Raw genomic sequence first — 15,852 nt, forward strand, 5'->3', positions numbered from 1 at the left:
TGTCACTTTCATAATTAACACAGAATTATTTACGTTTGATCTTATCTTAAATATATAAAATATAGAGAATAGAAAAATTCATGAGTCGGAGTTTAAAGCTGCGTCTTCCACCATACCGGGGCGTTGCCTTACCACACGTCACCAATGATCACTTGTCTTAGAGATGTCTTAGAAATCGAATTCCTTCCACTCTTTTGGTTTCAGGTTCCTAAGGGGCACCCCACGCCCTCTATTGAGATAATAAACAACCATCTCAACTAATAGAAAACATTTTTTCAATGTAATTATTTTATCGGTCTTCGGTCCAATATATCGAAAGACGAATTTCGAATTTTCGAATTTAATCGAATATTATTCTTTTTATTTCTCAATTGGGTTTAAGTATTTGAAATATCTTGACGGAAAGAAATAAACGTATATTTGTTTATAAGCTGTGTCCATAAGTCCACGCGAGGAAAGAGACAGGCATCTTCCAACTATACCTTCAAAATAGTCATCAAGGCGTACAAAAACTGCAGGCTTTTAACTGTGACCTAACGTTTATAGGTCGGCCATGAGGGCCAATACGGAGAGCCTTCTATAGGGTCGCTTAACGCTTTCCCTGAGCCTAAGAATCTAGGACACCTCTTTAGTCTTTGTGTTAAGTGCTTCAGCCACAGGCCATTGGGGTTTGAGAGTTATCTTACAAAATGTTTTCAGAGCGCATTGTTAGTGGACACTTTTTTTTTAAATTACCATGTCACTAATTTGTTATAAAACCTTTTTTATATTTTGATACATTGAATTCTCTACCGAATTTCAAAACAGGAGGTTCTTTATTCGTTTGTATTTTGTTTTTTGGTATAGTATAAAGATCGAAATCGGTGAAGGGATTTTGATGATTTTTTTTTTTATTGAAAGTTGGTACCTTCTGAAGGCCCAAATTAAATTTGTTCTAATTGTTTTGGGTAATATATAGGTGATTTAATTTATTGTTAAAAATAGTTATTTTTGTCGTCGTCATTCGTAAAATATCAGAGGTTAATATGAATACATACACTTTTAGTCATTTAAGTCGACATATGAACCAGTTTATGTCTATCTGTTATTTTATTAATTACAGTGATTTTTTTATTTCACGCCGTGTATGTTTGAGAAAGAATTATACGCAATAATATTTGCTATAAGCACAGATAATATAATATTATACCAGTACTAAAAGTATAAAAACCATCAACGAAAATGTAATTTAACTAAGTAGGCATTAACAACCAAACGTGGACAAACTTTCTCGGCACATCGAGGTAAAAATATGATAATATCGATCAAGGTAGTTTAGTATAAACTAGGTCAGCCCTTTATTTTAACACTAAAGATAATGTTTACCAACAAAAATAGGAACTAAATTTATTGATAGTCATATAACGATGTGATTTGTTCAAAAGAAGTTAGAAGAATATAAAATACGTGTGGAATAAAAATAAATAAATGGTGTAAAAATAAATAATTTCATTGGGAATCAATATATCTTTGAGTTTTGACTACCAAACTAAAATTATAATAAGAGAGCCTCCGGTTACCATAGCAACAGCTGTATTGACAAATCATGACAGTATTTTTTAAACTCTTTACCAAAACGAAATAAAAATGGTCAACACCTAAAATACTATAAAAATGAAGTTGTTAAAATTTCACCTGAGATATCATCCACCGGGATTAGTTCTAGAATACTTGCAAAAAGGGCTGGTCAAGAATAAGGACATCGATCTGTTGGATCTGAATAGCAAGTAAATAAATTCTATTATTGGCGTTTATAAGAACTGAAAACCTATCACCTATATTACTAAGATACTGGCCCAGCGCTGTGTAATGTCATATTTGAAAAAGTTGTGGACTTTATGTTCACAAATCTCTTCATCCATCATTATCATCACTTAAATAACAGGAGGCTTGATCCCTTTTCACCACCCTTCTTCAGTCTATTCCTTTATTCCTGTCATCAGTCTTTTATTTATGCCTTATCCATTAAAGAGGAAAACGCATTTGCAGAGGCCTACTTTTGCAAATATTCATGGGCGATGGTGATTGTTTACCATATTACGCAATCATGCCAGTTAGAATTCTACTTTTCTCTTCTTTATTCACGTAATTATATCTCTCACCAGTACGGATATCCAAGAGCTGGCCAAGAAGCTGTACCAGCGCGAAGTCCTCATCACGGACGAGGTCAGGGAGTAGCTCGAGCAATGCCTGGAGACGCTGAAGAAACGCATTGAGCATGAAGGTCCAACGGGCAAGAGGTTCTATATATACAAAACTTTGATGACACACGTCCTGCCGCTCACAAATGTCTGCTTTGATAAACTTGGCGAGAGGTAATCGAATCAATTTGAGTGCAATTCTTACATTTATATACTCGTAACATTAATGCGAGTATTACATGTTGTAGTGTTGTTTAGACACTTAAAATACTTTCTCGAAAGCCTCAAAAAATTATTCAAATAAGTTAAATATTTGACATCAAAGTAAACAAACATTTGTTAAATTTGTAAAACTTTATTAACTTTTGTTTTTTAACCTTTTTTTTGTTTTTTAGCTTGATAGTTATTTGGTTGGCAACGGTATTCGTCTTGTATTATATTATATTATATTTGGTTTTTATTATTTACCTTTCATCCCTTCTGTTTAATTACAACAATTACAAGTTATTACCTTGACGTCAATTTTACATAGAAAGTACACGTTTTACAGGTGTCTCTCAGGCAGCTACGATCGCACCTGCAAAGTGTGGGACGTAGAGTCGGGGAGGGAAACCAAGACTCTCACAGGGCACCAGAATGTCGTTTATTCTGTTGGCTTCAATTTCCCCGTGTGGTAAGTAGATACATATTCATAGACAGAAAACGATAAAAATGGTTTTTATTGTTATGTTGTATGATTTACTTAAGATTTTATTCCTTTTTATGTAATTGGAACTGTAACTAACTGTTCTTTTAAAGTAAAACTCTTAAATCTTATTCTTGTGATGCTATTTGAGCACTTTTTCTTTTTTTATATTATGATACTCTGTTCCGCCGTACACTTTTATTGTTACATTCATTTAGGGGTGTGAAAAAAAAATTTGGCCGATTCTCAGACTCAGAACGATATGCACATAAACTTTTAGGAGAATCTGTCCATCCGTTTCAGAGGAATAGGAATAGAAACGAACATTGTGACACGAGAATTTTATATAGGTACTAGCTGCACACCTCGGCTCCACCCGGGTAGTAATTTGTCGTAATTGAAATAATCTAAGCTATCCTTTCTTTTTCGTTTGATCAAACTACACATGGTATGCAAATTTGATTATAATCGGTTGAGTAGCTTAGGAGTCCATCGCAAACAAATGAAGTGACACGTAATTGATATATATTAAGACGAAATATAAGGAAAATATTATTAACACTAACACGAATACCTTCAAACTGCACTACATATAGTATGTTTTTATTCCTCTGTTACCATGCACCTTTACACACAAGCTCAATACGCCTGAAATAGTTAGCCCTCATTCCAGTAACCGCGTTATAACCGGTTCGTTCGACAAAACGGCTCGGATATGGCGGCCGGACACCGGGGAGTGTCTCGCGACCCTCTGGGGTCACACCGGCGAGGTGGTCGCCGCGCAGTTCAGCTGCAAGGGAGAGTATGCGGCCACGGGGTCCATGGATAGCACAGCTAAACTGTTTGACGTGAAAACTGGTGTGTGGACTTCTAACTTTCATCTTTGCTTTTATTTACCACCACCACCACCACAACACCAGCTCAGCTGCTATGACAATAGCGGCAGCTGAGCTGGTGGTTCTACTGATGGTAAAGGGTCACCACCGCCCATGAACATCCGCAGAGTAAATGGCTCAGCAAATGCGCTGCTCGCTTTTAAGGGAAATGGATAAGGAAAATATTGATGACGGGAAAGAAGGAATGGACTGGGAAGTATGAGGAAAAGGAAACTGACCTTTCCTTTCCTTGATTAGTCCTGTAAAGTTTTGTGATAGACAGGTTGTAATAGCTTTTTAACGAAGTTTTTAAAAGCGATGGAAGGTTTTAAGTGCGTAGCGTACTTTAAAGTAGGAAACTAATTACCGTCGATATGTTCATTCGCCATTTTGAAAACAATTGGAGCTCTGAAAATAACTAGGCAATTGTCCTCTTTAAAGATTTTGTGACATATTTTTGTTAGGCGCTTTATTTTAATTGTATACAGAAATGTTAATTCATAATTTAAAAATTTCAATTGATAATTTTTGTAATTGTGAAATTAAAAAAAAACTGAAAAAACCTGTGAACCCATAACGGTTAAAGTTATTAAAAAAAATCAAATTTGTATAACATTAAAAAGAAGAAGCCGTAAATATCGTCTGAATCCTATAAGATCTAGAATAAGGTACATACAAAGATACATAATTATTACAATTACTACTTTTTTTCCATAGGTACCGAAATAAACACATACGTGGGTCACACAGCAGAGGTGATAGCTCTACAGTTCGACCCGAATGAAGGCCAGAGGCTGATCACCGGTTCTTTCGATGGCACCATCTCAATATGGGACACGAGGGTTAAAGAGTACGAATAATAGTAATTTGTGTTGATTGATTTGTTTTTTTTTTTATTTGTTATATGTGATTTCACAGTCTCCTCTGAGGGTGAGATACCATCGCCGGTTAGAGCGGGCTCAATTCGTACCTAAGCGTGCTTGACTCCCACATTGAAAAATTCTTATACATCCAAAAATAATGTTCTCGTAATGGTAGTCTAGCGGAAAATATAAGCAATAAAAAACGTCAATTACGCTTTCAACATTTATTCAATTTTATTAATACGGGACAACACCATATGAATAATGCCCCCTTTAATTTTGTGTTTTTTCTACCTAGTCGAGTATCAGTGCTGAGCGGGCATTCCGGGGAGATCTCCAACGTTCAGTTCAATTGGGACAGCTCCCTCGTGGGGTCGTCTTCTTTAGACGGCAGCGCGAAACTCTGGGATGCGAGGAAAACCGAGTGTCTTGCTACTGTCGCTGGACACACTGATGAGGTGCGCTATAGCAAAGTAAAGGCTAATTTTAGTGCAAAGTAAAGGCAAAATTTTTGCATTTATAATTTTAGTACTAGTATAGCATTATGATATCTGAAATATATGTAACAATTCCTACTTACTACTTTCGATATATTTCCTTATCTCCCCATCAGGTATTGGACATATGCTTTGACTGGGCCGGTCAGCGGATGGCCACCTCATCAAGCGATTGCTCCGCGCGCGTTTACGACGTGCGGTCAAATTTCAAGGAGTTAGCAGTCATGAAGGGGCATAGGGAGGAGGTTTCTAAGGTGAATTAAGTTTTTTTTCTGCAACATTGCATACTTGCTCATTTTGCGGGTGTGTTTTTCTCAGGAATATCTTGTTAAACGACATGCCAAAGAAATTCAGAGGTTCTCAATGCGTAGCTTGGTCTAGTGTTGTCCTATACATCAATCCACCTTGATTCTTGATTTAACAGTTGGCAGTTTGATTCTTATTAATTATTTAAGCAGCTTTGCCACCAAGAAACAATATATTTCGTTTGCAAATGATCTAAATAAACGCATTACGCATAATTAATCGAACAGATACAAAATGGATCAGGTAAGTGACCGCGGCTATTGCGCTAGACGGTATCTATGAAAAATATACATGAATTTATATATAAAAAGGTATAGATGAAAAACGTCAATTTATTTAACTGTTCTATATCATGTTGTAAATATGATCTGGATGTAATTATATTTATTACTTTGAATTGTCGTGATGGAACTGTATTGCAGAATTTAAGATTTTTACATGAAATGTACATAGTTCAGTAGCTCCGTTTAATTCTGTTCGATTTTAATTAAATTACCAAAACTACAACCGGTTTCGGAACATCATCATCAGGTGAAGTAGAAAAAATGATTATAAAAATAAATAGAATAAAAGTGGAACTGATGAAATAAGTGTTTTTTTATGAAATACTATATTATTTATTTTTACATACATAGAAAAATCTGAAGAAGCTTATGCTTAATTTTGACAAACAGTTTATTTAGGACTTATTTTTTTACATTCTTCTTGTCAGGTCTGCTTCAGTCCGGCTGGTGGATGTCTCCTAACCGCATCAGCGGACAGGAGCGCCAGGATCTGGAACACGTCTACTGGAAATTGCTTGCAGGTGAATTGAGGAGTAAATTAACGGACAGTATATCAGTGATACATTTTGCTCTATTGAAAGTGGTCCCTTTTTATCACCCTTTTATTTGCTTCTTGTTCTATTAAGCCTCGATTTGGGAAATCTTCAAACAGACAGATATCGTTCAAATTATCAAGGATTATTGTATATATAATCACATAAATATCTTACAATATCGTTGCAAGCACTTTACAAATAAATGCAATGTTCAAGCGAGTTATAAATTTAGCTTAAGAGATTACTTTTGAAATCTCTTAACCTAAGTTTTCCTCCTTATAACATCATTCTAAGATATTCTCATCCTACCCAGGTGCTCTCTGGCCATAGTGGGGAGATTTTCTCCTGTGCCTTCTCGTACGCCGGAGACGCCATCGTCACCGCGTCCAAAGACAACACTTGCAGGATCTGGCGGTGATTGGACTGGTGGTTCTAGGGACATCTGAACTTGATACCTTTAGAACCATGACTTTTAATAAAAAACCTTCAATGGCAACATTAATAAGACCGTTGGGAGAAAAAGTTTAATATTTCTAATTAAAATATCAATATAATAGTTTCATGCATTTGTAATGATTGTTAAAACCTATAGGCACAAAAAATCATGTTAGTGACGCCACTAATAACTCTAGAACGAATGGATCGCAACGGAACGGATTTTAACGATTTTTACTTTGTTGGATTTGTGCGAGCCTATAGTCCTACGCAAGTCCAGGACAGCCAGGACGACCAGCTAACAGGTACTGAATTACCATAGAACTCGGGCTTTAATGTATTGCGTATTCTACACTTTATCGCGCGAAGATTGTTTCATTGAAAAACTTTCGCCACTAGTACTTTTTTTCATATTTGCAAAAAGTCTATTACAAATTTAGGGTCGCCGCACCCGGGCTACCCGCCACAACAGCTAAAGCCCATCACCTACATCCTGGAGTTTTCATTCATTATACTCCGATCTCTACAAGTCACTTATCGTGGCGGCCATAGTGGACTTACTCTGTGCACAGAAAATATAATACCAAGCTAGCTTTGGTATTGTGTTGGCCCGTGTTTTGCTGGCGGTCGTAGCCCGTGTGCGAAGACCCTTAAGACTTAACCGTTTTCACTAACGAAGTAGGTCGCCATTTAGTTATTTTTGCTTCAGTAATACAGATTAGCTGCACACTTGATTTAACCATTCCTTGTTTTAACTTATTATTATCATAAAATATTTGTAGATTTTTACCTAAATGTTTATTATTAAAGCTATATTAAACAACGTGGCGTTTCATTCAATACAAATAGTTTACCTTGTCTATGCCTAATAACTAAATGGAACCAAACCAATTCTGTACATTATATCTAAATAAAGATAAATGTACATATAAAAAAGTGTTATAGTCTCCAAAACAATGGGTAGTGATTATTTTCTGTAGCCTGTTTGACTGTGCGTCAATCAGGTCAAAACTACTAGACATTGAAAGTAAACATTCATTGAAAGTAAAAAATTCAGCCGAATTAAGTACCTCTTTTTGAGCTCGTTTTTTTAAAAATAGGAGCCATTAAATGATTTTCTTTTTGCTATAATGAATAGGTACTGAACAAGATGGACGACTCTGAAGACGTGAAAAGTCATAAGTGCTAAAATATCCGAATCATAAAATTTTATAGTCGCCGCGAGTTGGGGGCTAGCTAGTTCTGTAACAAAAATACTTATAATAAAATTTGTAATTTTATATGAGTAAATATAATTGGATAGGTCTATAAATATAGCATTATAAGTGCATTGTAAATTTAGGAAAATCAGACCAATCACCATTATCATCATTAAAAATAACTTATAGTAAGAGATCAAACGTCAGATTAAAAAACAAAGAGTTCAAACACCACTTTTTATACTATCAAATTATTTTAAAGTTATTTATTGAATTAAGTTATCATACCAATAAAGCAGCTAATTAGCTATTACATACATAGTGTAAACATGTGAATATTTATGATTCTTTTCCTTATTCTGTACTACATGCAAAATCATAACAACAAACAATGCTTATAAGTTACGTAGGTACATGTCCTGCGGGCATGAGGGTCAAATGTCGAAGATAAAGTACAGTCGCGTTGAAAATGCCAAAAAGAAATCCGAATTATTTTTATTATATATGATATTGAAACTTTTTCTATTCCACTGTATTTTTATGTGTTTGTTACCTCGGAACTTTCAACTAAGTGAACGTTCTGGACCTTTCGTGTGGTTCAATTTAAATTGTGTCTAGTAAATCTAATTTGAAGGTTGTTTTTTTTTTACTTATTATTTCAATATCATTTGGGATAATGCAAATTTAAGTAAAATCTGTAAATATGGAATGCACATGGGACTCAATATGCAATCTGAGAACAATTCTAGAAAATTTGCGACTCCAAACTATTTACCGACTTCAATCATGGTAGTAGCTATGTCTTAATTAATGAGAGTAAATGATAAAAATATACGTATATCAAAATTAAAAAATGAGATTTATCAAATGCCATAATTTGATCGTGAATTTGTAATCCCGATGGATTGTTATATTATAAATTAATAATAAGGGTTTGTTTGTATCTATTATCGCACACTCCATTTCGCCTAAATCATACTACAAATGGATGGACTGTGGATGCCAACTTTAAGGTCCTCATTCGTCAGTTCTAAAGTCGACAGCTTATAATTGAATCGTCATCTGTTAATAAAGCAAGAAATTTCCAGAAACATAGAAAAGTCAGCGTGTATCTTTACACACATTTTTAAAAGCTTTTTCCATAGGTTTTTAGATTTGTTTTATGTTTTCTCTGTTATGTTATGTTTTACGCCCTCACTATCTTCCCAAAATTATAATTGTATCTCTTTCTGCTTCGCACTGTTTGCTTGGGAGAAATTGCTTTGAATCTTATATCCTGTTTTTGTTAAAATTTCTACGTGGACATTAAAGGATATGTATATAAACAAATAATTATTAAAAAAAAAACAAATCTTTTTACAAGTTAAATTTAATTGTGTTATCTTAAATAGACAGATTAAAATTAAATAATCGCTTTCATAACCTCTGCATATAACAACAAGTGGACCCTAGCATACCTAAGCACGTGACCTTGAACCTCGAATAATATCTTCACGACAGTACATCACTTAGCAGTTAGTCGTCTTCACCGCATTACGCTCTCACCGCACTAACAGATCTGACGTATCATGTGGAAATATATATTATTATTCTATTTGAATAGTGTTTACTGCGATTACAAGTATGAGACGAAACATTTCAAAGTGCCCCTGGACCATTTCGGCTTTCAAAGGAACGAAACCTTCAATATAAAGTATTTGGTGAATGACGAACATTGGGACAGCGGGTCGGGACCTATCTTCTTTTATACTGGAAATGAGGTTAGTTCGCTCGAGATATGTTATCGACGGTTCGTTAATTTTATATGCAAATGTGTAAGATTGCTATTTGCTATTGGTCTTAATTGATTGTTCTATACATCTCATAAACGAATCTATTTTGTTGCAACACAAAACTTTCTTGGTTTTAGAAAAGCAGTAGTAGTTTATTAGTTCAAACAACATTCATATTGTATTAATATATTTACGTAGTTCTTTGTATTCTATCACTCGTGATCTGCTGTAAGCAACATGTGATAAATAGTTTTTATTCTGTATTTAGAAATACAGGAACCATAACTCGAGAAAAAATTATTGCTAATATTTATAAAACGATGCATGTGACATTCATTCTTGTGCCAGTTTTTACTACTTGAAATTAACTCCAATATGAGTTAGAATCCTTTGTTCCTAACTAGCTTCAAATGCCCAGGCCTTATAAACTTTAATCCCCCATTTAACACTTAAGGCATTGATTAAAAAAAAACTATGTTTGAAAACTTGTCTTCAACGTCAAATTCTTTTAGTTGTGAAAGATTTATAGGCAGACAGATTTTTGCATTAATAATATTAAAGTCGGTGACACACATTCGCACGAATACGCATACGACATTTGCGAATCTTTTTCCCCACATAAGAGCGGAATTCGTACATTAATTGAATTTGTAACATGTAAGTAATCAGGCATGTCTTTCAATAGCTACTCACCATGTTACCTATAATAATATTATTAAAAAAAAAGGAAAACGTACGTTTCTAAGGTTGCAGGGGGACTCGTTTAAAACTGAACCGATTGTAACATATATTTATACGAATAGAAAGCCACGTTACCTATAATTGTCATCAGAGATCCTCACGAAACTTGCAAAATTATAGTCCAAGGTCTCAAAGTATTTGCTAATAAAATCATTATTTGGCGTACCTACGCTGTAACATGTACGATATACGAATAAACTTACAAAAAAGTCTGCGATATCAAGTTATGTCTACATATATAACTACTTTTTTATAATTGAAAAAATAAACAAAATGTACCACTATTTGTACCTTAGTCTCAACCTTTATCAAAAAAAACTTTATGTTCAAGACTACTTCAGTAGCTGCAGAATACTTTTAAAATTATTCGAATTGATTGTCTTCAGGGGTTACAATCTTTGTATTGTTAAGGTATACACGAAACAAGAAATAAACGCGCGAGCTGGTCAACTAGCAAATAAACAACTAGCTTCTCGACTCGGCTTCGCCCGTGGCACATAAATAGGCTATGTTATTAAGTGGAGTGACATCTTTCTGATAGTCAAAGAATTTTTGAAATCGGTCCATCGGTTTTGCGAGAAAACTTTACACAACGTATAAAAATACATAAGTTTACTCTTTATAGTGTTAGTGTAGAAAACAACATAGTTAATCATTTTCGTAAGTACAAATAGATCGTGCTCGACAATTATCTTCGTAAACAAATAGATTGGGTACAAAATGGACGCGTTATCAGGCTGTTAAGCAGTTCAAATAAACTTTAAGCAATTATTAGACCGTTCACAGAAATAACCGTGTATTTATGTATTTACTTATACGTATGGAAAATGAAATCCTTTTATAATTATTATTTATATTTTATAATTATTATCTATACAGATTTTAAGATATGCCATATCGTAATCATCGAAGCTTATATATAATTATTTCTGTACATTTTTTTTTTAATAGTGTGCGTCTTGGGACGCCCCACACAAGTGATAATTTGAATAAATTATTGTATGTAATACGGCTTGAACGCTGCCGTATGCGTAAGAAAAACCGCAGGCAGTCTGGCGCCGTAACGCCTTACGTAACGAAGCCAGTTACCGCCCCATAAGAAGTTATCAAAAGATCCTATTTATATTAAAGTAGTAAATATAGTAGCCTCGCTCCATTGTTTTTTACTAAATATAAATTTTATTTATTGCATATTTTCTTTTTTATTATATTTAATTCGAAATCCAGGGACAAATTGAATTATTTGCGAAGCACACCGGCTTCATGTGGGAGATCGCAGCTGACTATCACGCCAAAATTGTTTTTGCTGAACACAGGTAATACACATATTTTATTAACATACTAGACACTCCTCCCGGCTCCGCCTGGATATCAAGATTCCTGTTTTATCCCAAGGGAGCCCTTAGTCGACATCCTATCACCCAAGTCAGCTCATACCCTGTCTATATACCAAATTTCATCAAAATCCGTTCAATAGTTTCAGAGTGATTGACGGACAAACATCCAAATAAACTAAACTTTCACATTTATAATATTAGTGTGAAGTGTGATTTATAATTTTAGTGTTATAAAACAACACATACAAACTAAGAATTATATTATTTTGACAATTTATAAAAACGTTATAAGTTATTAATGAAATAAGAACGATTTTGATGACTTTAGACTTCCCCTACTCCTAAAGGACAAGTACAATTTCCCAAAATTTAGAGGCATTAAGTATTTCAAAATAAAATGTTTCTTACCATATTTCCATTTTTTTGTGTTACCTCATAAACTGTGTGGACCGATTTTTATGATTTTTTTTTATTACTTTGAATTTTAAAATATTTGGAAGCTGATGCCTGTGTCCCATTTAAATTTTGGTAAAATTCGTAATCAAACGAAGCCACAAAATCCAAAGCTATCCGCGTTTTTATTTAAATACTGAATCAATCAATCAATCAATCTCAATAATTAAAACAGTCAACATCATTATAAACGTTTATTATCATTATAAAATTGCAGATACTATGGAACATCAATGCCATTCAACAAATCACTTGATAACGACCACATTGGTTACCTGACCTCCGCCCAAGCACTTGCCGATTATGCTGATTTGATCAACTTCTTGCAGGGAGGTTCACTGCATCCCAAATCACCTGTTATTGCCTTTGGAGGTAGGCCTGTCGTTTAAGCTAAGATAAATAAGATAGATGTGGTTATTCCATTATTTGTTATAATTAAAAAACGAACTTTACGGTTAGAATGTATGTTACTAGCTGGTCGCTCGACTTATTCCATAGTAGATAGATTTTATAACCTACTAGCAAACCCGGCGAACTCCGTTTCGTCACCAGGTGGTTGTATGTGAAAAATGATTTTCCCGCTTTTCAGTTGAAATTTTTCCTGAATTTTCTATGCTATAAACCTCACGGCGCCCGAGACCTTTCCAACGAATGCAAAACCGTGGAAATCGGTTCGTGCGTTCTGGAGTTATAGCGTCAGGAAGGAAAACCCGACTTATTTTTATATAGTAGAAGAATATCAGTCAGTAAAGTTGCAGCTTTTTGATCGTGAAAGAATCTTTTAAATCGGTTCAGTGGTTTTCGGCGAAAACGTTACAAACATACAAAAAAACTGCATTATATTAGTGTAGATAACTAGACTTGTACAGTATGTACTCTTTACTCCATTTGCATCATGGCGACCAATTTCGAATGAATCTAGCAGGTAATTTTACTAATATTATGTTGTCTGTCCAGCTGGGCTAATATTATAAACGCGAAAGTTTGGAAAATGGATGGACTGATCATTGTTACTCTGTCAAGCGAAAACAACTTGTCGGATCTGTAGGAAATTTAGTACAGAGATAGATTACAGTCTGTATTAGCATTAGCACATAGCCGAGTGACAGCACGGGTTACAGCTGTGTAATATAATGCCTAAGTATGCGTACAAGAGCAATTGCAAAATGATAAAATAAAATAATTTTAATTTTAAACATATGTTTATAAACGTTTAAATAACGACATATTTGTGATTTAATATGAACATAAATATAGCTACGCTACTATTGTATTTCATAAAACGTATGAATATAAATACTTTAGTTTATGTTCTATACAAATATTTCTATGGATATGACAGAATGATAAAATATTAACTTGACGTGAAGGTATGTATAATTTGGCGCTAAAAATTCGATTTTTTTTTGTTCTATATAATTCCTTTAACGATCACAATTAAGACGAATCTAACAATCTTAACACCTACAAAACGATATCTATAAATGTTGTCTGTATCTTTTTAGATCAATCTACATTCTACTCTGATGTTCTAAAGAAAAAGTTAGTAACTTTTTATCTATGTGTGTAACTAATTATTGTAATTTCCGTAATAACTGAAAAAAATAATGAATTAAAACGTGCTTCAACTGGAAAACTAAATCATATGCCAGTAACATGATCTATCTACGTAAATTCGATTTGCGTGACATGTCCGTATTATTAATAAGATAGGTTATATTTTTAAACAAATTTTTATTAGATTCACCTGTAGGCTTGTTTGTTTGTCGGTTAGTATGTAACCGAATCCTTTAGACATCTTTAGACTCAATTTTATACCACTTTAAACGGACAAAATTAATTCAAATTTGTTCACTTATCAAGGATCTGTGACAATAAGAAAATATTATCTTAATTAGGATCGCCAGGACTAATCATTTCCTTACGTACTCTTAGAGTTAAGTGATGTAATATTTTTAGACCCCCATGCCAAGGACCGTATCTTAAAATTTATCTCACAGGTTCCTACGGCGGCATGCTAGCAGCGTACTTCAGGATGAAGTACCCTCACATAGTCGCGGGGGCAATCGCAGCATCAGCACCGATTCACATGTACCCCGGCATGGTGCCTTGCGACGTGTTCCATAGAATCGTTACCTCCAGCTTCAAGATTGCTAACGAGAAATGCGTGGACAATATACGACATTCCTGGGCTACTGTTAGGTTAGTCAAGTTTTTTTTTTTTTCGTCCATTATGGCAATAAGTTTCAACTATTTGCCAGTGTCAAGTTAATTTTTATAAACTAAAGTTTTAATAGATACTGCTTGTAAATGGAATAAAAAGTAAAAAAAAGTTATGATAGAATTTCATAGATGCAATGTTGTAGCTAGCTCATTATAAATATTGAATAATAATTAGTGTAGCTATATTTAAAAGTAGAAAATGCTCTAACATTCACTCTTAACTTGGAATTCTCTCGTTCTCATAATGTGTAAGAATTAAAACCAGCATTCTCTCTGTATCAATTTCATGGTTCATAAGTGAAATTCTAACATATCACATTTTCTTCTGTAGTTTGTATATGTCGCAGCAAGCAAGCAAGTTGTGCTTTATAGTCGCCTAATTCATAGCCCACACTTTATTATCGCTGTTCGGCTAACGGCCTCCGTAATATACGATTTCACATTATATTCTTAGTAAAATAGATACACTACAAACTAAAATACAAAACTCTGTTTCAGGTCGTTAATTTTCTAGAACACAATATGTCATCAATATCAGAATCGTATTTGAAACAGTTCAAAGAGCCTCGCCTCAATTTAACAAGCTTTACAGATAATTTTCAACTGCTATATTGTATAATTTTTCAGAAAATTTGCAGCAGCAACGAATACAAGCGAATGGTTACACAAGAAATGGAACCTCTGTGACCCAATCAAAGATGGAAAAGACACTGATATGCTCGTCGAATTCCTCCAGTCCATGTACGAGACTCTAGCGATGGTGAACTATCCTTTCGCCTCGGATTTCCTCGTGTCCTTACCAGCTCAGCCTGTGAGGACAGTCTGCCAGTATTTGAGTGAAACGTTGACTGGAGAGAAGTTGTTGGAAGTAAGTTACTTGATAAAAATACTTTAAGGACTTGTATTGATTCTTATGCGTATGACCCGCTTTACGAAATATATTTTTTTTATTTATTTTTATTCACTTAAGAAACACACGTTCATTTACAAGCAATAATACATAATACAAAAACATAAAACAGAACTTCATATTCAAATTTTAGCTAAATGTAATTATTATAATAAAATATGAAATGAATTATTATTTGTTAAGTAAAATCTTGCCAATAATAAAAAGTTAACGACTTTATATGATATTTTCTTGTGTTTGGTTTCACGCGAGTATTATACATTTAGAAATTAAAAACTTTTCAACGGATTTTAAACGCGATTTATTCAGTCTCATTCAGTCTCCCCGTGACCACGCTCGCTGTAAAGTGTTCGAAACGTCGGGTTAATAATATAATGAATAAATCGCGTTTAAAATCCGTTGAAAAGTTTTTAATTTCTAGACTTTATATGATTCCTTTATCGTGAATTAAAACAACATGAAACTATGTAGGTACTATTTTTTTTTACAGGGAATAGGCAAAGTTTTGGAAGTGTTCACAAATTATGACGGCAAGAGTTCTTGCGTTGATTACAAG

General features: G+C 34.0%; 2 protein-coding genes across 2 annotated transcripts; both read left to right on the forward strand.

Moving 5' to 3' along the window:
* The first annotated feature begins 1,653 nt into the window (after positions 1–1,653).
* On the forward strand, positions 1,654–6,644 carry LOC119829723 (dynein assembly factor with WDR repeat domains 1). Its single transcript, XM_038352363.1, is given in 9 exon segments — positions 1,654–1,766; positions 2,145–2,354; positions 2,731–2,853; positions 3,539–3,723; positions 4,458–4,590; positions 4,902–5,061; positions 5,217–5,354; positions 6,119–6,211; positions 6,540–6,644. Coding segments are annotated over 9 exon segments (1,260 nt in total).
* A 2,726-nt stretch (positions 6,645–9,370) lies between these two features.
* Positions 9,371–15,852, forward strand: LOC119829404 (lysosomal Pro-X carboxypeptidase; the record flags this gene model as incomplete). The annotated part of the gene is made up of 6 exons (XM_038351883.1): positions 9,371–9,620; positions 11,601–11,689; positions 12,381–12,535; positions 14,164–14,365; positions 15,014–15,254; positions 15,787–15,852. Coding segments are annotated over exons 1-6 (945 nt in total), but the record flags the coding sequence as incomplete, so codon positions are not given.

This window comes from Zerene cesonia, chromosome 10, assembly GCF_012273895.1.
Source record: "Zerene cesonia ecotype Mississippi chromosome 10, Zerene_cesonia_1.1, whole genome shotgun sequence".
Classification (NCBI taxonomy): domain Eukaryota; kingdom Metazoa; phylum Arthropoda; class Insecta; order Lepidoptera; family Pieridae; genus Zerene; species Zerene cesonia.